Source organism: Rhineura floridana, chromosome 1 (assembly GCF_030035675.1).
Source record: "Rhineura floridana isolate rRhiFlo1 chromosome 1, rRhiFlo1.hap2, whole genome shotgun sequence".
NCBI classification, from domain to species: domain Eukaryota; kingdom Metazoa; phylum Chordata; class Lepidosauria; order Squamata; family Rhineuridae; genus Rhineura; species Rhineura floridana.
The window spans coordinates 257,632,553-257,654,763 of record NC_084480.1 but is presented as its reverse complement, the minus strand read 5'-3'; the positions used below and the strand labels follow the sequence as shown (position 1 = coordinate 257,654,763).

Sequence of the window (22,211 nt, the reverse complement as noted above, 5' to 3'; positions counted from 1 at the left end):
TGAGTAAAGAAGTACTTCCTTTTGTCTGTCCTGAATCTTCCAACATTCAGCTTCTTTGAATGTCCATGAGTTCTAGTATTATGAGAGAGGGAGAAGAACTTTTCTCTATCCACTTTCTCAATGCCATGCATAATTTTATACACTTCTATCATGTCTCCTCTGACCCGCCTTTTCTCTAAACTAAAAAGCCCCAAATGCTGCAACCTTTCCTCGTAAGGGAGTCGCTCCATCCCTTTGATCATTCTGGTTGCCCTCTTCTGAACCTTGTCCAACTCTATAATATCCTTTTTGAGATGAGGCGACCAGAACTGTACACAGTATTCCAAATGCGGCCGCACCATAGATTTATACAATGGCATTATGATATCGGCTGTTTTATTTTCAATACCTTTCCTAATTATCGCTAGCATGGAATTTGCCTTTTTCACAGCTGCCGCACACTGGGTCGACATTTTCATCGTGCTGTCCACTACAACCCCGAGGTCTCTCTCCTGGTCGGTCACCGCCAGTTCAGACCCCATGAGCGTATATGTGAAATTAAGATTTTTTGCTCCAATATGCATAATTTTACACTTGTTTATATTGAATTGCATTTGCCATTTTTCTGCCCATTCACTCAGTTTGGAGAGGTCTTTTTGGAGCTCTTCGCAATCCCTTTTTGTTTTAACAACCCTGAACAATTTAGTGTCATCAGCAAACTTGGCCACTTCACTGCTCACTCCTAATTCTAGGTCATTAATGAACAAGTTGAAAAGTACAGGTCCCAATACCGATCCTTGAGGGACTCCACTTTCTACAGCCCTCCATTGGGAGAACTGTCTGTTGATTCCTACTCTCTGCTTTCTGCTTCTTAACCAATTTCTTATCCACAAGAGGACTTCTCCTCTTATTCCATGACTGCTAAGCTTCCTCAGAAGCCTTTGGTGAGGTACCTTGTCAAACGCTTTTTGAAAGTCTAAGTACACTATGTCCACTGGATCACCTCTATCTATATGCTTGTTGACACTCTCAAAGAATTCTAATAGGTTACTGAGACAGGACTTTCCCTTGCAGAAGCCATGCTGGCTCTGCTTCAGCAAGGCTTGTTCTTCTATGTGCTTAGTTAATCTAGCTTTAATAATACTTTCTACCAGTTTTCCAGGCACAGAAGTTAAGCTAACTGGCCTGTAATTTCCGGGATCCCCTCTGGAACCCTTTTTGAAGATTGGCGTTACATTTGCCACTTTCCAGTCCTCAGGCACGGAGGAGGACCCGAGGGACAAGTTACATATTTTAGTTAGCAGATCAGCAATTTCACCTTTGAGTTCTTTGAGAACTCTCGGGTGGATGCCATCCGGGCCCGGTGATTTGTCAGTTTTTATATTGTCCATTAAGCTTAGAACTTCCTCTCTCGTTACCACTATTTGTCTCAGTTCCTCAGAATCCCTTCCTGCAAATGTTAGTTCAGGTTCAGGGATCTGCCCTATATCTTCCACTGTGAAGACAGATGCAAAGAATTCATTTAGCTTCTCTGCAATCTCCTTATCGTTCTTTAGTACACCTTTGACTCCCTTATCATCCAAGGGTCCAATTGTCTCCCTAGATGGTCTCCTGCTTTGAATGTATTTATAGAATATTTTGTTGTTGGTTTTTATGTTCTTAGCAATGTGCTCCTCAAATTCTTTTTTAGCATCCCTTATTGTCTTCTTGCATTTCTTTTGCCAGAGTTTGTGTTCTTTTTTATTTTCTTCATTTGGACAAGACTTCCATTTTTTGAAGGAAGACTTTTTGCCTCTTAGAGCTTCCTTGACTTTGCTCGTTAACCATGCTGGCATCTTCTTGGCCCTGGCGGTACCTTTTCTGATCTGCGGTATGCACTCCAGTTGAGCTTCTAATATAGTGTTTTTAAACAACTTCCAAGCATTTTTGAGTGATGTGACCCTCTGGACTTTGTTTTTCAGCTTTCTTTTTACCAATCCCCTCATTTTTGTGAAGTTTCCTCTTTTGAAATCAAATGTGACCGTGTTGGATTTTCTTGGCAATTGGCCAGTTACATGTAAGTTTAATTTAATAGCACTGTGGTCACTGCTCCCAATCGGTTCAACAACACTTACATCTCGCACCAGGTCCCGGTCCCCACTGAGGATTAAGTCCAGGGTTGCCGTCCCTCTGGTCGGTTCCATGACCAACTGGTCTAGGGAATAGTCATTTAGAATATCTAGAAACTTTGCTTCTTTGTCATGACTGGAGCACATATGCAGCCAATCTATGTCCGGGTAGTTGAAGTCACCCATTACTACCACATTTCCTAGTTTGGATGCTTCCTCAATTTCATATTTCATCTCCAGGTCTCCCTGAGCATTTTGATCAGGGGGACGATAGATCGTTCCCAGTATTAAGTCCCTCCTGGGGCATGGTATCACCACCCACAATGATTCTGTGGAGGAGTCTGCCTCTTTTGGGGTTTCGAGCTTGCTGGATTCAATGCCTTCTTTCACGTATAGAGCGACTCCGCCACCAATACGTCCTTCCCTGTCCTTCCGATATAGTTTATATCCAGGGATAACCGTATCCCACTGGTTTTCTCCATTCCACCAGGTCTCCGTTATGCTCACTATATCAATGCTCTCCTCTAAGACCAAGCACTCCAGTTCTCCCATCTTGGTTCGCAGACTCCTAGCATTAGCGTACAGGCACTTGTAAGCAGTGTCTCTCTTCAAGTTTCTTTGGCACTTGTGGTTAGGCCTGTGGTAATTTTGCTCTTCTGAATTTATATCCTGTGCCCCTGCTCTCACAATGCCTACTTCTAGGCCTACCCCTTTTAAAATTTCATCATTTCTTTACATCACCACTACTGCCCGGATTGCCCCTTTATTTATGCTACCAACAATTCCTTCATTGTGCTTTGGTACAAGAGTCCTCCACCTTGGTTAACCTTCCAGCTTTGTTCTGTCTGACTCTCTTTCTACAGCTGACCACACCTTTTCATCCTTAACTTATTTCTCAGTGGCAGAGAACCCTTGTAGCTATATGGGAGGGGGTAGTTTTTGGAGAGGAGGGATAGACTTCCCCTTCCACATGTTGTGGTTCTGAGAACAATCACCCATCCCATGGCCATTTTTAAAAAATAGAGACCTGCATATGACACATTAAGCATAATGTGTAGTTTGTATTAGTTAATAAACAAACTGTTGTTGTTTTTCTCCCACTACCCAGTAATCTAAATAGCTTCCTGGGGAAAATTGTGAGGTTTATATCAACAGTTAAGTCTCCATTTGCAAAATCCCTGTACAAAGCAGCTCTCGTACAGCACAAAATATTGCCAGACCAGGAGTATGGGAAATCCCCATGTGTCTCCTAAACTGGCTATTTTATGAGGTACAACTCATCATCTTTGTTTCCTCTGCACTTTGCTTCATAGGTGTCCCACTCCAGGGTGTGATGGATCTGGTCATGTCACTGGAAACTATGCCTCACACAGAAGGTAATAATCCTTCACTTATTCCAGGGATGGAGAACATTTGGTCCTCCAGATGTTGCTGAACTAAAACTGCCATCACCCTGGACCACTGGCTATGGTGGATGGGGCTAATGGGAGCTGGAGTCCAACAACCTGTGGAGGGCCACAAGATTGCCTTCTCTCCATGATTCAGAAGCAAAAGCCTGGGAAATCATGCTGAAGGCCAAGGAAACTGGGGGCTATGTATTAGCGATGGGCTCTGCTTCTGCAATAATCAGATTTGCCATCAAATTAATTATTATTTCTGATATTCTCTTTCTTTGTGGAGAGAATTTTGAAGTAGCAACTCTCTGTGCCTGGTTTCCGATTCATTCTTTCCCCCAATTTTTAAAAAATTCACATTGAAATCATCGATAGTGTGAGTGAAACTTTTATTGATCTACTTTCTGTGTGAGCTCTTCAAATTTAAATTCCCTTTCACTGATTTCAGTGAAGTGTTGATTGTATCTGACAGACAGAAAGCAGCAAGGGGGAATGAGGTGTTGATTGTAAGCAGCAGGGGGAAAGACACTTATCTGCCTTAATCTGCTCTGCAGTGCAGTTGAAAAGGAATGTAAATAGGCAATCAGTTCAGAATAAAGATCGATACCAGTGGAGACTTGTGAATAAATAGCAATTATAGTATTGATAATTTTCTGCAAAGCAAAAAACAAAACAAAAACCAATTGGTGGAGATTGAAAAAATGAAAAGATATTGGAGGAAAAAGGAATTGGATTGTTAACTACCACCAGGGGGCCAAACAAAACATAAAAGAGAGAGAAGTCCATCCTTACTATGTACATATTACCATTTACTCTGTATCCAGTGTACTCCCAGTGCTAGTTTTTGAAGTTGCATACACACGTTAGCCACTATCCATAGCAATCCTGCAGTTTCTTGACAAATACTGCTGTTTGGTTTTTCCTCAAACCTGTTTCAATCTGACTAGAAAACTTAAGCCACATTCACTTTGCAGTTAAGACAGGTGTGTACATTTGAGACAACCATTGCACATGGCAACTTCATGAATGGGAGTTCTGGGGAAGTTGCAGGGGTAGAGAAGCCAAACAGGTAATGTGCATTGGGTGAAAACATCTGTGCCCCTTCTCTGATGTGTACAGCAGTGTGCAAATGCGATTTAAAACACAGTGGGAAGAAATGATCTTGCTGTGTTTTAAGCCGCTAATGTGTACATGCCCTAAATAGCTCTGCTTTGTGTATTACTTTCAGCTTGTCTGGTTGTCCTCGTGCCAGGAAAGGTGGTCTCAAACTGTCTCCTACCAAGGAAGAAAAAGAAGACCCTGAACTTAAGTAAGTGGAGTGGAAAGGCTTGTCACCTATGACTCACTGCTCAGTTTGATACATCACAAGAACCATTCCAGCAGTCTCAGATTTACTAACTTACATCCTCTCCTCTCCTAACAATAAATCTAATCGAAACCTTCAACGAATATTTTTGTGGCTCCAATGCAACTATGCTGTCATTGGCGTAGTCCAGAGGCCACAACTCAGAGGATCCCAAGCCTCAGAGAACAAATGAGCTAAACCTTAGATAGAGTCCCCTTTTTAGACACTCTGTTAATTCTTCTGCCCATGCCATATGGTAATAGCCCAGACCTCACCATATTTCCAGCCCTGTGTAATCACACAGGAGGCTTACAGATCATAGACACACCTATATGCTTAAGCTTTAGTTCAGTCAGGTGGGAACTTTTCCTTTAACCTGGCTCAAGAAGTTCAGGAATTGCATATCTCCTGTGCTGGAAAGGGTCAGGGGACACAGGGACTGCACAGTTCTCTGGAGTCTTAAAAAAATTAGCCTTTGGCATCTTTTGCACAGCTCACTTTATTGTTATTGGGTCCATGACTTGGACAAAAAAGGAGAGAAGACTCTGAATTGTCATGCATCTGTTTAGCTGTTCCACAAGAGGTGGGATTCACAGGTTTTGACACTGAAACTCATAAAAATTCAACACAACTCTAATGACCACCCACATTGTTTTGGTGCAGCATGTTAAATGTGAAAGGAAGGAAATGTGGCAGTTCCCCTTCTGGATGCAGTTGGTCCTCTTTGTTCCATCCACACATCTCCTAGTAATGTTTAGTAAAAGAAATTGGCAACATGTACTTAGCCATTTCCTCTTGCAATTCATTGGCTGATGCTTACAGGGGGTGACAATTGTCAATTCTGCAGGATGAGCTTCTGCACATGAAAACTCATCATATGGTAGTAGTTACCGCATTTAAAGAGTTTTGCAGTGCAGAGGATATATATTATACTGCCACAACAGTGGCTATATACTATAGCCAGCATAGATTTTTCACATTCGGACATGTTAAATTGAAAATACCCCCATACCATTCTGCTGTTTCCCATAAGTTCATTTCAGAACAATCTTACAAACCTTATAGTCCTAAACTCAGAAATGGTTGCTTAACAACTCTCTAAGTTTTCATGGAGATACACAAAACACTCAGAGAGAATCCAAAGTTCAAAGTCTAAAACAAGAAAAAAAAATCCAGATCCCTGTTGGACTTTTTACTGTCAGTGGTCTCATAATTTGTTGGAATTAATTAAAAATCAGCCATGTTCACAGAGTACCCATAATCCTATTTCTGACCTTGCCCCATACTCCGGCCTTCATCTCCTATAGTTTAAAAGTAAAAAAAATGTCTGGCTGATTTATAATTAATTTAAGAAATTTAATATCAGAGTCTATGATAGTGTAGGCATGCTCAGTAAGAACCAACTGTCAGTGTTCTAAATGCCAGACTAAGAGGTGTTTGGCTTGGCTAATCAGGGGGCCACACCCACGCCAGACATTTTTTCCTCTTTAAACAGTTATGGTTTCCCCCAAAGAATCCTGGGAAGTGTCATTTGTGAAGGGTGCTAAGAGTTGTTAGGAGGCTCCTATTCCCCTTACCAGAGCTTCAGTGGCCAGACTAGTTTAACAGTCAGTCCCTGTTCTGGTGATTGTAGCTCTGTGAGGGGGAAAGAGCATCTCCTGAACTATATCAATTGTCTTGATATTGTTGCTTCCTCCCTGCTAAAACAAGATCAGCACATCACATGTCTTGTTTCTTTTATTTGGGATTCCAGGTGTTGCCACCAGTCACCATATGCTCAGGGGCACATGTTACCAAATTCTTCCAAGCTACACAGCAAGTGGATTAGACTGTGAAAGACCAACTCAAATTGTGTTTGCAGTTTTACAAATTGGTGGGGCAGAGAGGAAGTTAGGTCTCCTGCTCCCCTGGTGCATTCATTATAGCTGCCTAATTTCCCTGCTTTTTAAAGTTTTATAGAAATATCTGTTGGCTATAGGTACGTTCTTAAATCACAAAGGATTTTTTGCTTGTTAGTGAATAGAGTTCAATGGTAAGTATGTATTGGATTGCAGTTTTAATCTGGTCTTCATATGGTAACTATGATGCATAAATTGGCCCTAAGGCCAGGTATTTTGATTCCCCATATTCATACTTCTATTTGGAATTTGTGGGACTACTGCTTGACCTATAATAATACTGAACAAGAGTGCAAACTCTATATTTTAAATATATTCCCCTTGTTTTTTCAGATTAAAAGAAATCTTTACAAAGCGGCTTGCAAAACCAGTGAAAAGAACACTCTCATATACTGTAATTAAAATTAATCAAACAAGTTGTAAATCAGTAATAAAATACAGTAACATAAAATTCAGGAATTCAGCATCAGGAAGGCAGTTGGTTATAAAATGTCTTCTGTAATAAAAAGGTCCCATTTAAACCCATCTAAACATAGGAGAAAAGGGGGTTGGTATGATTCCCTAGCCTTGCCCCTGGTGACTGCCAGCTGTATCTTAGCTAACAGCAGGACCATTAATATTAAGAAACAATTAATACCTTAATATTAGCATCTTAATTTTATAACAAAGTAGGTTTTGTTTTATTTACTGGGAGGAGTTTTTATTCTTGAGCTATTAGAAGGACTGTTTCCTCTGTCTTTTTTTAAAAAAAAAATAACATAAACTTTGGTGTGCTTCTGTAGATGTCCGGTGCTAGGCTGTGATGGCCAAGGTCACATATCAGGTAAATACACTTCTCATCGCACTGCTTCGGGTTGTCCAATGGCTGCCAAGAGACAGAAGGAGAGTCCTCTCAATGGGTCTTCACTACCCTGGAAACTGAACAAGCAAGAGCTGCCACACTGTCCTTTGCCAGGCTGCAACGGGCTGGGTCATGTTAATAACGTTTTTGTCACCCACAGAAGGTATCACTTTGTGTTTTTACTCCTTTTCTTTAAAAAACTTAATATCTGTAATATAATGCAGTTGTGTTAATATAACAAATGAAGCTGTTGATCCGATAGGAAAAAATCTTGTTGGGATTTTGCAAGAGACTTGATTTAACCCCAACACATTTTCTAAATGACAAATGTTTGTGATCTTTCAAGGTTTCTTTAGTTTTATTGTAGCTGTCCAACCATTCATATGTCAAGCTAGAATATATGAGAAATCTGCACATATAATATATTGCTCAACCTTAGAAGTTCTTTTTAAAAAGCAAAATATTTTTTAGCAAAAGATTACTGGACTATTATTTTCATGTATCTTTCTAAACTGCCTCTGTGAGCTGCAAACCTGAGCTTAGACTTTAAGACCACAATCCTATACACACTTACCTGAAATTAAGCCCTCTTGAATTCATTGGGTTTTACTTCTGAGTAGACATATATAGGACTGTGTTGCAATTGGCCCAGGGTTTTGTGCTGCTGCTACCAATAGCGGATGGTGGAGTGGGGTGACAGTGCTTACCTGACTGCTTGATACCTGAGTTGGGAGGGAGAGGGGCAAGGAGGCAGGGAATTCAGTGCTGTACAAATGCACCAGCTGAACCAATCTGGTGCTGCTGCCAGCATGTTTGTATTGTGCTGACCTCCCTGCCACTTCTCCTCTCCTCCTCTCCTTCCCAGTATACAGCAGTGGCTCAGCGGTCAGGAGGTAAAGTGAGTGCCACCACCCCACCATGATGCTTGCTACTGGCTACAAGGTGTGTTTAAGTGTCTGCTTTGGTAAGAGCCATCCCTGAAGTTAACCCACTACACAACTCAAGAGGGCCCATGTCAGCAACCTTAACAAACTACAGTTCCCAGGATTCTTTGAGAAAAGTCATGTGTTTTAAATGTATGGTATGCATGCAGCCTTAGAGACTTTTTAGTAATGATAGAACCAGTTGCGTCATTGATAATATTCTGCATCCAATAACACTGCAGTAACTTTATAATGGGATTGCAGCTTACAGACCGCATACTAACATGGACTTGCACTGCCAAGACCCTGGAAGTTGAGATGCAGAAATCCAAAATGTGTGTCAGCTTTCAAATTGATTCCCTTTCCTCCTCTTTGCAGTTTGTCTGGATGTCCTCTGAATGCACAAGCCTTAAAAAAGGGCAAAATGTCTGAAGAACTAATGACCGTAAAGTTGAAAGCAAGTGGAGGTAAGAAGATAATGAAAGCACTGAATATATGAACCTGGAATATGGGAGTCAGACCGTAAGACTGACTTTGCCCCAGTGTTGTCTGCTCTGGCTGGGAGAGACTCTCCAGGCAGCCTTTCCCAACCAGTGTGCCTCCAGATGTTGTTGGACCACAACTCCCATCAGCCTCAGCCAGCATTGCCAATGGTCAGGAAAGATGGGAATTGTGGTCTAACAACATCTGGAGGCACACTGGTTGGGAAAGGCTGCTCCAGGGTCTCATGCAGAGTTTTGTCTATCCAGCGACCAGATATCTTTTAACAGGAGATGCTGGATATTGAAACCAGGACCTTCTGCAAGTGAAGCAGGTGCCCCTGTCCTCCCTGCCTGATGAAAATATATAATTAGATTAATGAACTGAGCGTTTAGGTGGTTTTTTTAAAAAAATACTTAAATTATGCCTTGCATTTAAAAAGTGTTTTGTACTGCCTCACAATCAATGGGACTCAGGTAGGAACAGGCAAATCTGACCATCCCATTTTCTCTCCATTTCTCACTTTTCCAATCATCAGTTCACCACATTTCCACATCAGTTTGTAATCTTTTTTTTTAAAGAAAATCCTCCTAAAAATTCATCAGCACTTTTCTGCAAGCAGCTTCCCCTAATACAATGCATTTTTGCATGTTCCTTTCACTTTTATATGTCTTTTCAGGCATATTTTGTGGCTAGAGAGTTGCATTGCAAAATCTGGAAAATATGAAAGATAGCTGCATTTTGGTTTGTGCATTGGTTTAGGAAGGGTTGATTAGAGAGATTTGCATTAATATATGAAGCAGCTTTCTCTCCCATCCCTAGATACAGGTGACCTAGGCTTGCCCATCAACAGATATAGGCACTGGATTGATCCCTTCACCCCACCTGCCTCCCTTCATTTGTTCCCCTCTACTTAATATTAGTCTGCCCCTTGACGAATGTCTAACAATGTGAAAACATAACAGCAACTGAAACTACTGGATTGGCCCCTAAAATGAATATTGCCCTGACTGCATATTTTTATTTTATTTTTTCAAGATTTAGATACTCTTTTAAAAAACACCCTCTAAGCAGTTTACGTAAAATAATATAAAATATCCATCAGAAAATAATGAGAAAATCAACAGACTTTGAAAACAAGTAGACAAAGAAAACTATCCAAATATTGATACAAATTAACAATTTTAAAAAGAAAAATGCACAATACATGTCAAGATATGCTTGCCTAAACAAAACAGTTTTGGCAGACATCAAAAACAGTACAAAGAAGGTGCCTGCCTAATATTAATTATTTATTAAATTAATTATACATTTTATCCTATTTTAAAAATTAGCAGAAGAAACACTCTTGTCGTTTACATTCAAACCCATCTTTTAGTGGCCTCAGTGGTGGCATGGCTTGCTGCTAGGAACATGTGGAGGAATAATGGGGAGAAATCTCAACTTTACCTGTAGCCTTCAGGAAGCAACAGTGGAGGATGGTGGTGAATTGGTTGCTTACATCCCTGGCAGGAGTACCTACACCATCAGTGAGAGAGATTGATATTTAACTGGTGCCCCCTCTTCCCTTTCCTCTTGTTTGCTGCACAGCAGCAAACTACTTCACCACCTACTGGTGTTCTTTAGCCTTGTTTAACCGTTTAATGCCTTTATGTTTGCTACTGAAGACACATACATTTCAGGCCCACAGTTTTGTGGCAATCATTTCAGGATTGGATCCAGACTGAAAATCTGCTCATGATTCCAGCATAGAAACAAACAGCACAGCAAGAGGCTAAGTAAAGAAATATATAGCAATTCAGGCAGGCCACTTTTGGCTACTTGAAGACCCATTGAGCTCCATCAGCACAAGGGGAGAACATCATGGTTGCTTCTCTGCCCTGACATGACACAATGAGAGCTTTCACACTGACTCCATTAAGCGTAGAATTAAATTGCAAATATGCAATGTTGATTCCAGAGGTATGGATGGATATTTAACCAGGTTAACCTAAGAGATTTATTCTATAATGTACCATACACACAGGTTAGCATATGCCCGTCTCTTCAGTCAGCTGTGATTTTACACTTGACTTGGCTCATTCTTGTGTAGGTTTAGAAAATGAGGAGGAAATCAGACATTTGGATGAAGAAATAAAAGAACTGAATGAATCCAACCTTAAAATTGAAGCTGACATGATGAAACTTCAGACACAGGTAAGACAGAAAATATCTTACCAAGCCCTAATGACAACAGAACAAACAACCCTATTCTCTACTTTGCTTTGTCCTTCCAAGGACAGTTAATTCTACTGCATGTTGGCCATCCAAATTTTTCCTTGTAAGTTGTTGTAACACATTACATGTTTCCCATAATTGCACCCACGGATCTGCTATTGTAGCCACCTACAAAGTGGGCAGAGTTTTGTGAAAATCATGACAGCTTTCCCGCTTATTATTATGGCCTGTGAAGCGACATGGACTGTTTTTTTCAGAAGTTTTGCCTTTGCCTACATCTTACCTGGCCCATATATGGTCTATTTACCTGGTTCGGGGAGGTTTCACACTAGTTGTTGCTTCAGCAGTCAAATAGCTCAGTCTGAGAGCTCATACATTTATTTATTTATATTATTTATTATTACATTTCTATCTCACCTTTCCTCCAAGGAGCTCAAAGTGGCATACAAGGTTCTCCTCCCTCTCCATTTTATCCTCACAACAACCCTGTGAGGTAGGTTAGGCTGAGAGACTGTGACTGGCCCAAGATCACCCATCAAGCTTCATGGCTGAGTCAGGATTTGGTCCCAGTCCAACACGCTAACCACTGTACCACAGTGATTCTCATATAGAAGCTGAAGGTTCCACCCCTTCCTGGATATCAGACCCTAACCCAGGCAGGTACTTATACCTACTTCCACTTCTCCTCAGTAATCTCATGTACAAATAGTCAGCCCTGAAGGTCCTGTCTAGCTTGATATCTCCTTTACCGTTATGGCCCTGGGGATGATGATGAGCCAGGCAGGAACCCGGAAACTGATATGGAGACCTCCAATCCTGTGGCAGGGCTATGTGGATCCAATGGCTCCTCAGAATCATTGGCAGGGTGGAGGTCTGCTAGGAGAGGGTACTGGTCCCCCTGCTTCTCCTAGGAGATCCCAGGTTCCAGGTCTGAGAAGGGCTGAACCCTGACACACACAAAAATATATGAACATGTGAACTCTTTTATATTGAATCTTCCTGAACATTGGTCCATCTAGCATAATACTGTTTATAGTAACTTTCCAAGATCCTTCAGCACCTACTGAAGACCTTCCTCTTTCAACAAGTCTTTTATGTAGAGATCTTATCCCAGTCTGCGTCTGCGTTGGAATTGCTTGTTAAGATGTTTTTAAAGATGTATTTCAAAAATATGTTTTTAAAGATGTTTTCATGTTTTTAAAGATGTTTTGCTTTAATATATTTTAAAGTATGTTTTTATGATGTTTTAGAATGCTTTTAGAGTTTTCATTTGTCGCCCTGGGCTCCTTCTGGGAGGAAGGGTGGGATATAAATGTAATAAATAAAATAAATAATAAGATCTCAGGTAGGGATGTTTCCCAACCCTGCTGTCTGAGATCCCTTTAGCCTTGAAACACCATGAATATGACCTCTGTTCTTCCACTATGTACTCTACCACTATGGCCTCCTTCATATACCTTGTGTATCTTATGTTTCATAAGAAGTTTTTCCTCCCTCTCATAATACTAGACCAGGGTGTCATCCAATGAAGCTGGTTGGGAGGAGATTCAGAGGGGAAAGGAAATACTTTTTCAGTGCATGGTTAAAGTATTGAATTCACTGCCACAAGATGTCAGTGATGGCCACCAAAACAGATATAGAGGATAAAGCTATCAATGGCTGTTAGACTTTGGCCATGTACTATCTTCTGTATCAGAGGTAGGATGCCTTTAAATACCGTTGTTGGAGAACATGGATGTGAGAGTGCTGTTGTGCTCATGTTCTGCCTGTGGGCTTTCCATAGACATCTGGTTAGCCAAACAAAGATCATTGTTAGGGGCGGCGGTGACGGGGGGGGGAATAGATTTTGGAGTTGGGCTGGATTTGGCCTCAGGGCCATAAATTACCCATTCTTGAGAGCTGGTGTGGTGTAGTGGTTAAGGTGTTGGACTACAACCTGGGAGACCAGGGTTTGAATCCCCACACAGCCATGAAGCTCACTGGGTGACCTTGGGCCAGTCACTGCCTCTCAGCCTCAGAGGAAGGCAATGGTAAACCCCCTCCAAATACCGCTTACCATGAAAACCCTATTCGTAGGGTCACCCATAAGTCGGGATCGACTTGAAGGCAGTCCATTTCATTTTATTTTGTCCTATATAAAGCTGACAAGATCAGTTCAGTCCTGCATGGCCTTCATATGTTATAACTCACATGATCATGCAGTCCCCTTCTTCACATAAACTAGCATATTTTATCAAGTTAATCCATCCTGAGAGTTGGGCCTTACTTATATATTGCCAGAGCCCTGTGCAGACATTCAAAAAAGACACAGATGAACATGTGGAGAGTGGGATCAAGATCATGTCTTCTGGCCCTACCTCTGGCCTTCACAGATTAATTGGAATTTGTGCACAGTGATCTACATTTCAAAGCACACAGGTTCTAAACATATCCATATTGTCCATTTTTGTAATGTCTGTGCTTCTTTGGGCACACCCACTTTGACCCCCATCCACAAGTTACAACAAAAATGTAGAGAAGTTGGGGCATTCCTCTGTGCGTTCATCTATACCCCCCTTTTTATTTATACCCCATTTTAACATCTGCACAGGGTTCCAGATTGCTCACTTTGCATAATTGACTTGACCTGCGAATTCTCTCATTCATTCAACCAAATTAATGTATTTCAATTTCCGTTTGAGAGGACTTAATATAAACCGAACATTTCAAATAACAGTTTTCCTTTGCAGGCTTATCTGAGCAATTTTTTCAGGTCTCTGTTACAAGTCTCTTTAGCTTCAGAGATTACCATGATTGTTTATAACTATCCCACCGCTGATCCTGTATCAGGAATGTCTTTTCAGCCTGGAGAATGTATGTTTCCAGTCTTCCAAGTATTATCATTCTTGGGCTTTTGTTTCTGCTTTGGGAGTACTATCTGTATTCTAGCCTCTCAAGAAGATATTCATAGCCTGCCAAACCTGGATTAGACCTTGAATTAGCTCCTTTGTCAATTTTATTCCTAAATTTCTTATCTCAGGATTTGCTGCTTCCCCTCATCTCTACGTGACATTCAGGAGTCCAAAAAGCTTCCTAAGGTCACACGGGATAAGGGACAACTTTGATTTCATTTCAGCAGTGGGGGCAGGTTCATTAAGGAGAATATGGGACTGCCCCACCAACCGTCAGTCTGGCTTTAGCCGGTCCCCATTTTCATTCCTCCCTTATTACTTACAACAAGTTCAGGAGGTGGCACTGCCTGTGGCAGCTTACTCTTCATTAGTCTTGGTGTTGTGCCTATAGAACTCAGCAGGTAGGTGGAGGATGGGGACAAAACTAGATTTGGTTGTCTCTGCCTGTCATTGCCTCTGGCTCACCCTATAGTTGGTCTCCCTGCTTCCTGCTGTACCGGTCCCACTTGGCACCAGTCACCACTGCTTTTAAGTCATGGTCTCATAGAATGCCTGGACTCAGAACTTTGCCTTAGAAATTTTCATGTCAGACTAGTTTGCTGCCATACTGAGCGCCAATCTTTGTTGATGCTTATACAGTCATTTAATTGTGTCTGCTGCCTGTTCTTGAAAAAATGGTGCTTGGTTATGGAAAACCAATTATTTGCTCAATTAAATGTTTTATTTCCACTGGTATGGGGTTGAAAATTTTCAGTGTATTCATTTTCCCCTAAAAATATACATAATATAATGAAGTGTATGTTATGGGAGTTGTCATATCAGAAAATGTTAAAAAGTGTTTTTAAAAATCCAAGTAAAGGTTTAAATTGGTTTGAATATCCATTTAAACCATGCACTTTTCCCTTAATCAAATAGTCCAGGTCAAACAGTTTATTTTAAATTTGCGTCTGTGGAGTAACTCAATTTTGCCCCTACATGTAAGTCAAAGCATGGGGTCTACCTAAGCTTGATCTTTAGTTATTCAACAAAATCATCAGTATCTGGGACTAGGGATGGGGAAAGGATTCAGCAAGTTGTGATTCTAAAGTTAGGCAGATCAGATTTGTGTCCCCTTGAGAACCCTTGCTAAGTGTTAATGACAGGGCAGAACAGTTAGAGGAGCAACTTAGCATGCAAAACTCCTGTCATCATGAGCACTGAAAACAGTTCTGCAAAACAAACTATCCCAAAACCCTGGGAGCGGTAGGACCTAATGATGTGACATTGCTCTCAGGGATTGTATGCGGGGCTGTGGGGGGCATATAACTGCTCTTGTGGTTGGTTAATAAAGGCGTGTGGCTCTTTTAGCATTTTTTTATTAAAATAATCTGTAAGGAAACAGGACATACCTAACTTGTGCAGCATCATATGTGGAAACAGTACTTAAAGCACTGAAGATTATACAGCCGTTCCTATATGGGGCAGTATTTATCTTCAAATTTTTCACTCCCAAGTTCAAGTTTTCACTCACCTTCACAGATATATATTGTTAAGAGCATAAGAACATCAGAAGAGCCTGCTGAATGAGACCAATGGCTCATCTAGTCCATGGGAAGCTTGCAAGCAGGACCTGAGTGCAAGAGCACCCTCCCCTCCTATAATTTCCAGCAACTGGTAGTTGGAAGCATACCACCTCCAAATATGGAGGCAAAATGTTGCAAAATAAGCTCCTTCATTTTCTATACTGCTTCTTTTATTTTTAGTTTTTCCATTCTGTCATGTTACTAATCTTAGCCACTCTACAGCATAACAGGAACGTAGCTCAAGAGCTAATACCAGGGTTGCTGCTATTGTAGTGAGTCAGCAGTGGTGCTGTAAGAAAAGGCCAGCAATGTAAACAGCAGCTTGCTTGTTCTCCCTCCCACCCCTTGCCCAAAGGACAGCACTCTTCATTTTAAACTAACCACTGACTCTCCACCCGTTTTGCCAGCGTGATGCTTACAGTCTTTCATCCATTTGTGAATTCACTTCCCACCAACAATGTTCTTTTCATCCAGCCAGGTCACTGTCCAGAGCATCATTTAAACATATTCCTCTTCTGAAAAAACAGCAGGAACCATTTATTTAGAAATAAAATGGCTTGTCCCAGTTAGGAGTGCCTTTTGACAGTGATGTGCATAGAACTGCAAACACGTGAGGTTCAGTTCTTCATAGGCATCCTCCACTGCCATGGGCGATCTCTTCTGAGCAACAGCTTCTGTAGTTGCGTTTTAGGCCAAGAGCCCTCATTGATATCATTAATGTATGTTTAAATTGCTTGATATGTGGTTTTAATTGTATATCAGATGTTTTACTTGTTGTGAACCGCCCAGAGAGCTTCGGCTATGGGGCAGTATATAAATTGAATTAATAAATAAATAAATAAATTGTGCACAATAACCAAACGGAATGCACAAAAACAAAAAAGAGGAGTTCTCAAAGTGATCTCCCCACTCTCATTTTTGTTGCTGTGTTTGTTAATGTCCAGTGTATTGGGGGGCACTATAACTCACACACAAAAATATACAACCAAGCATTAAGGAACCCACTTATATCAAGAACTAAAAATATACCTTCACAGAAAGCAAAAAGTGAAAGTGTTTTAGAGAGCATACTTTCTTGCAAAATAAGGTTGAGCATTAACTGACACAATAAATGTTGGTTTTGTTTTGTGGCACTTTAAGAATTCTTTGTGGTTTTCTTCTGCTGTTCACACTGCCACGTATTGTTTTGCTTCATGGTTTCAGATAACATCTATGGAAAGCAATCTGAAAACAATAGAAGAAGAGAACAAACTTATAGAGCAGAACAACGAGAGCCTATTAAAAGAGCTGGCTGGCCTAAGCCAAGCCCTCATCTCCAGTCTGGCCGACATTCAGCTTCCACAAATGGTATGTCTGTGGCTACGGATGTGGCAATTTCTCTGGGAGCCCAGAGAATATTACATGATGGCATATTACAAGTCTGTCAGAGAGAAATTTCAGACTGTACAATGATTCTGCACAATGCCTCAATCTCTCTGTAAAATAATTAAACAGTGCATGCCAAAAATTTTGGATAGGACACTGATCATACCTTTAAGCAGAGAAGAACAATATTTTTGAAGTGGGAAGAACTCAGGTGGTAGGACGTAGGAGTCAATTTACATTAATCTGCAGGACTAGATGAGGGTGAGCAGGGCCGGTTCTAAAGGGTGGCCAGGTTGGGCACTGGCCCGAGGGCCCCGGAGCTACAGGAGCCCCTGAAGGGCCCTCAGCTCCCCTTCCATGATCTGCGCCCCCCCACGCCTCCCACTTACCTGTCAGCCGGCTTTTTAGCATTGCCCTTAATGAAGATGGTGGCCACAGCTTCCCTAAGGTAGCACGCACATGTGCCATCAACAAAGATGGCGGCAGAGGCTTCATTCCCTTTAGGGAAACCGCAGCCGCCATCTTCATTAAGGGCAATGGTAAAGACTAGACAGGTAGGGGGGCCGTGGGGGGAGGCCGCGCGTGTGCACCTATGCACACACACACACACACACACACACACACCAGGGGGCCAGGGCAAGCTGATGCCCAAGAGCCCCTGCATGCCTGGAGCCGGCCCTGAGGGTGAGGAACCTTTTCCAGTCCAAGGGCCGCATTCCCTTCTAGGCAACCTTCTGGGGACCATATGCCAGTGATGGGTGAGGCCAGACGCAAACGTGAGCAGGACAACAAATGTAAATTTACCTTTTTACAATTGGCTGATTTCTATCTACACTCCTATCCAACCCTATCCAGGCAAACAAACACTGTGATCAGAGTTCAAAGACACATTTCAGCCAGACAAAAACACTCAAAGAAGGTGCGAAGTAGGGCTGGTGAGAGGTGTGGTCAGGATGTGGTGTGGCAATAGTCCTGAGGGCCAATAAAGGACTGCATTTAGTCTCTGTGCTTGAAGTTCCCTACCCCTTTAGACATTGTCTGGCTGGGATCCAAAAGCAATGTGTGTATGCCCAGGTTTTTGCTTTTATTTTCTTCTTACTTTAAAGAGCAGAACTTAATCTACATCACAAACTACAAAATCTGCTCAGGATCAAAATGCAGTTCTTTCAGAGTACTGTTCAAAAGAGTTCAAGAACACAAAACTGAAATTCTCTTGCCCAGCCACAGTTTCTGGGGAGAAATGAGGGAGGATCACCCAGAACTTCAGGACCACTGTGGTCACATTATACCTTGGCTTTATTTCAAAGAACTATGCAACTAGTTCTGTGTGCCAAAGATCCTAACAAGACGCCATAGTCAGGCCATAGCTTAAACCAGGGATGTGGGATCTGTGTCTCTCCAGATGTGGTTGAACACAACTCCCATCCATGGCTATGATAGCTGGGACCGATGGGAGTTGGAGTCCAACATCTGGAGGCCCACTGGTCCCTCATCCTTGGCTCAAACATTTGATGCTCTTCTCTGGACAGTTCTTCACTAGATAAAACATGTTTCTTCACCAAATCCAGGTCTGTGAATGCAAGCTGCTGTTTCTCTCTCCAGTTATCACACACTATACACTTTGCCTAATATTTGACTCCCATGTTTTGGTGTAATGTGTTTTTTCTTTGTTTAGGGCCCAATCAGTGAGCAGAATTTTGAAGCATATGTAAATACACTCACAGACATGTACAGCAACTTGGAGCGGGAGTATTCCTCGGACTGCAAGGCTCTGCTGGAAAGTATCAGACAGGCAGTGAAGGGAATCCACGTGTAAGATGAGGAAGCTGCTGGGCAACAGGAGTTACTTAGCAGCAGCAAACTCCAGATGGATCTGCAAAGAGCGCCTGAACTGCTTAGGAGTATTGGTTTCTGTGCTGTATTTACAATTACAGCCTTGCACTATTTTTTTTCCAGCTGACATAAAAAGGACAGAGAACATAACAGACTATTGTATTAACAGCAATGACTCAGATCATAGAATATATTTATTTCTGTACAAATCCTTTTTGTTGTCATTGTGGTTTGCACTCCTTTCATTTTGTAAAGTGAATGTAAAAAGTGTGTGTAACTATTTTTTTACATTTTTAATTTATTTTCAATCAAAGAGTTGTGTTTTTTTTTTAATCTTTTAACAGCATTTCTGCAGCCTGCCATATTTTTACAAATGTGTTTATTAATTTATTTTCCAATGGGGTTTTAAAATAGACTGAAAGTTATAGTGTAAATTAAACAATTTGCTGGGTTTGTACAGGAGGAAGGGGGGAAACTATGAAAGAAACAAAATAACAGAACTGTGATTCTAGTTTTATTTTCACCACATCCTGCTTTTTTTATAACTGCTTTATTTAAAGGAATTTTTTTTTTAAAAAAAAAGGGTTTGCATTGCAATAGCATGAATTGTAATTAACCAGGGATGCAAAGGTGATTGGTGCCCTCTGCTGGAGGAACATAATCTCTTCAAGCGCAGCATGCTGTAAGAGCTCAAGATTTTTTTTAGCAATAATGAAAACTAGCAATCAGCAAAGCACTGGACTTGGCTGTATCTCTGTCTTAGCCTGCACAAAACAATCCTTTGAAACTATTCAAGGGACGATTGGAGAGATGTAAGGATATTTTCCCTGTATTTCATTCTCATTTATTGGGAAATTTTTTATCCCCTTTAATGTGATAGGCTTTATCACATGACTCATAGCTTTTTTTTGTACACAGTCTTGTAAAAACATTGGTCAATTGACCAATGCCAATATAATTTGTTATTGGAAAAGTGTATCCCAAGCTGATGATTTTGTACATACAATTAAGCCAAGAAAATCTTTCCTGAAATGTCAGTTACTGTACTAGGCTGAGTTAAAGAAACTGAGGGGCCTTCAGTTGCTTTTCTGTTTTGACAAGAGGGAATAAGCCCCATTGCTGTGAACTGAGTTTGCACAGTAACGATGTGTGGTGATTGGATCTACAAACTGTAGCAGTGGCACCAATGGGTTTTACTCCCCATTCTACATTAATACTGCAATTCCAAGCAAATTTGCTGCAAGTTTGCTAAGACTTAACATCAGAGAAAGAGCCTTACTCCAGCAGCTTAGTTTGAATATATGAAACTGCCTTCTACCTGTCAAGTCAGGCTGTTGGTCTATCTAGTTCAGTATTGTCTACACAGAATGGTAGTATTTAAACAAGGGGAACTTTCCCAGCCCAACCTTGGGATGCGAGGGAATGAACCGGGGACCTTCTGTATGCAAAGGAAATGCTCTACTACTCTGTGATGGCTCATCCCCCAAACTGTGCATCTCTACTGTGTGCACAGAAGTGCCTCGTACACTGAAGTGAATGGAGAAGCATCTGCTTGCAGCAGACATCTGCATACATATCCGAATCCCTTATTCCTTTGCATCAGATTGTTTCATGTGTTTGGAGCTGCAGTTACTTGCAGTTGATTACCATCCCATAAGGGCAGGTCTCCAAGTGCTACAGTCCTTACGCAGCCACTCAAAACTACATACGCACACTTCCCAAGTGGACCTCTTGATAATCTGTTTCCATCCTCAGTTTAGTAAGCAGCTATAAACAGAGGCCCAGTGTCTGTTTCAGGGATTAGAAATAATAAAGCATTTTTTCCAGAATTCTAATGTTGTTTTAAAAGAAGGTATATATACAACCAGCTGAACTGCCTTTTTTTGTATGCACACGTCTCACATGCATATGTGCCTCAATGTAAAATGTATACATGAATCTAGCGTGTGATTTAATTTGCCTGTGCTATGATGAAAGTGTTTATTTTTATTTGCCTATTTTATTTTCGATTTCAATTGAATATGACAGCATTCACAGTCTTCACTCGTACAATTATAGGGTACCTATCCAAGAGTGCTTCTCCAAAATCATTCAGCTGTCATGCACTGTGGTTGCTGTTCTGCATTAGGTGAAGCTTGCTGTTCATGTTGAGGGGGGGGTGTGATTTGGCCCCTAGACCTTAGTTTAGACAGGAGAGATGTATGTTCTTAGAAGCTGTGTTTATTTTTTAAAGAAAACAATTTGACAAAAGCTACAGTATGTGCTAATATCAAATAGAACACCAAATTGTTATTAAATTATTGTATGTGGTTTTTTTAAAAGACATGTGCTATACCTGAAACTATACCTATTCAATGCATTACAAAAGATGAGTTCACTCATGACAGAGACTAAAAGTTGATTTACTAAATATTTTAAGAAATTTGTTATATATTTTATTTAATTTAAATTAAACAATCTTACTACTGACCTGTCTATTTATTACTATGATTTCCTATAGCTTCAGGTTAATTTATCTGTATTTGGATTGTTTGCTCAGGATGTATCTTTGTATTTATTTGCCTTCTTGGTACTTGCTGTTTTGTAGCGTGCACTGTGATTCCTCCCTCTTCCCCTCTTTTTTCCCTTTTTTTCCTTGGGTTAATTTGGATTGATGAGTTATCCTGTAAATTAGACCTTTTTGTAAAGAGCAATGATGTATGCATTTTTTTTAATTTTGAGTAGTTTGTACACTGTTTCTTCATACAATTAATATTTCTTACATCAAAAGCAACAAAACTGTGTTCTGTGCTGTACATTTGGTGTATGGTAGGAAATAAAATTGATACTGAAACAGGTTCCACAAGTTCTTTTGTGTCTTCAGTAGATAGACTGTACTGTGCACTTCTAAGTATACGTAGGAATCCTCATGTGCTCAGTTCTTTTGCTTGCTTTGTATAGGAAACATGACATTCCTCTAAACCAGAGGTAGCCTCCCATCAAAGCATAATCAAAGGCCATGGATGATAGGAGTTGTAGTCTAACAACATCTGGAGGGCACCACTTTATCTCTAAACTTTAAAGTCTAATGGAACATGCAGAAACAAAATCTTTTGGTTAGGGTGTGAATTTGTAATAATAAAGTGTGAGTGGGGTGTGTGTGTGAAAATATTTCAGAAACCACTGGGAATACAACCAAGGCAGCTAACACTACCACTGATTAAGCATTGGCGGAGTTTGACTGTCTCTACAATAGTAAAAGAGAGAATTTGTGCTTTAGCAGCTGCTGAATGGTATTTAAACATAAAAACTGTCATCAAAGTTTCCTGCATTTAAGAACCACCTGCTATTTCAGAGATGCTCCTCAAGTTCTACTGCACTGAGACACAACAAAGA

The 22,211-nt window shown here is 40.9% G+C and overlaps 1 protein-coding gene across 1 annotated transcript in view; it reads left to right on the top strand.

The window, feature by feature from the left end:
* Window positions 1–18,819, top strand: part of ST18 (ST18 C2H2C-type zinc finger transcription factor) — a 188,115-nt gene extending 169,296 nt beyond the window's left edge. The window contains exons 15-21 of the mRNA XM_061600648.1: window positions 3,401–3,463; window positions 4,710–4,790; window positions 7,507–7,728; window positions 8,867–8,955; window positions 11,061–11,164; window positions 16,842–16,985; window positions 18,679–18,819. Coding sequence (XP_061456632.1) covers window positions 3,401–3,463; window positions 4,710–4,790; window positions 7,507–7,728; window positions 8,867–8,955; window positions 11,061–11,164; window positions 16,842–16,985; window positions 18,679–18,819 — 844 coding nt within the window. The remainder of the gene's footprint in view (window positions 1–3,400; window positions 3,464–4,709; window positions 4,791–7,506; window positions 7,729–8,866; window positions 8,956–11,060; window positions 11,165–16,841; window positions 16,986–18,678) is intronic.
* Window positions 18,820–22,211: the final 3,392 nt, after the last annotated feature.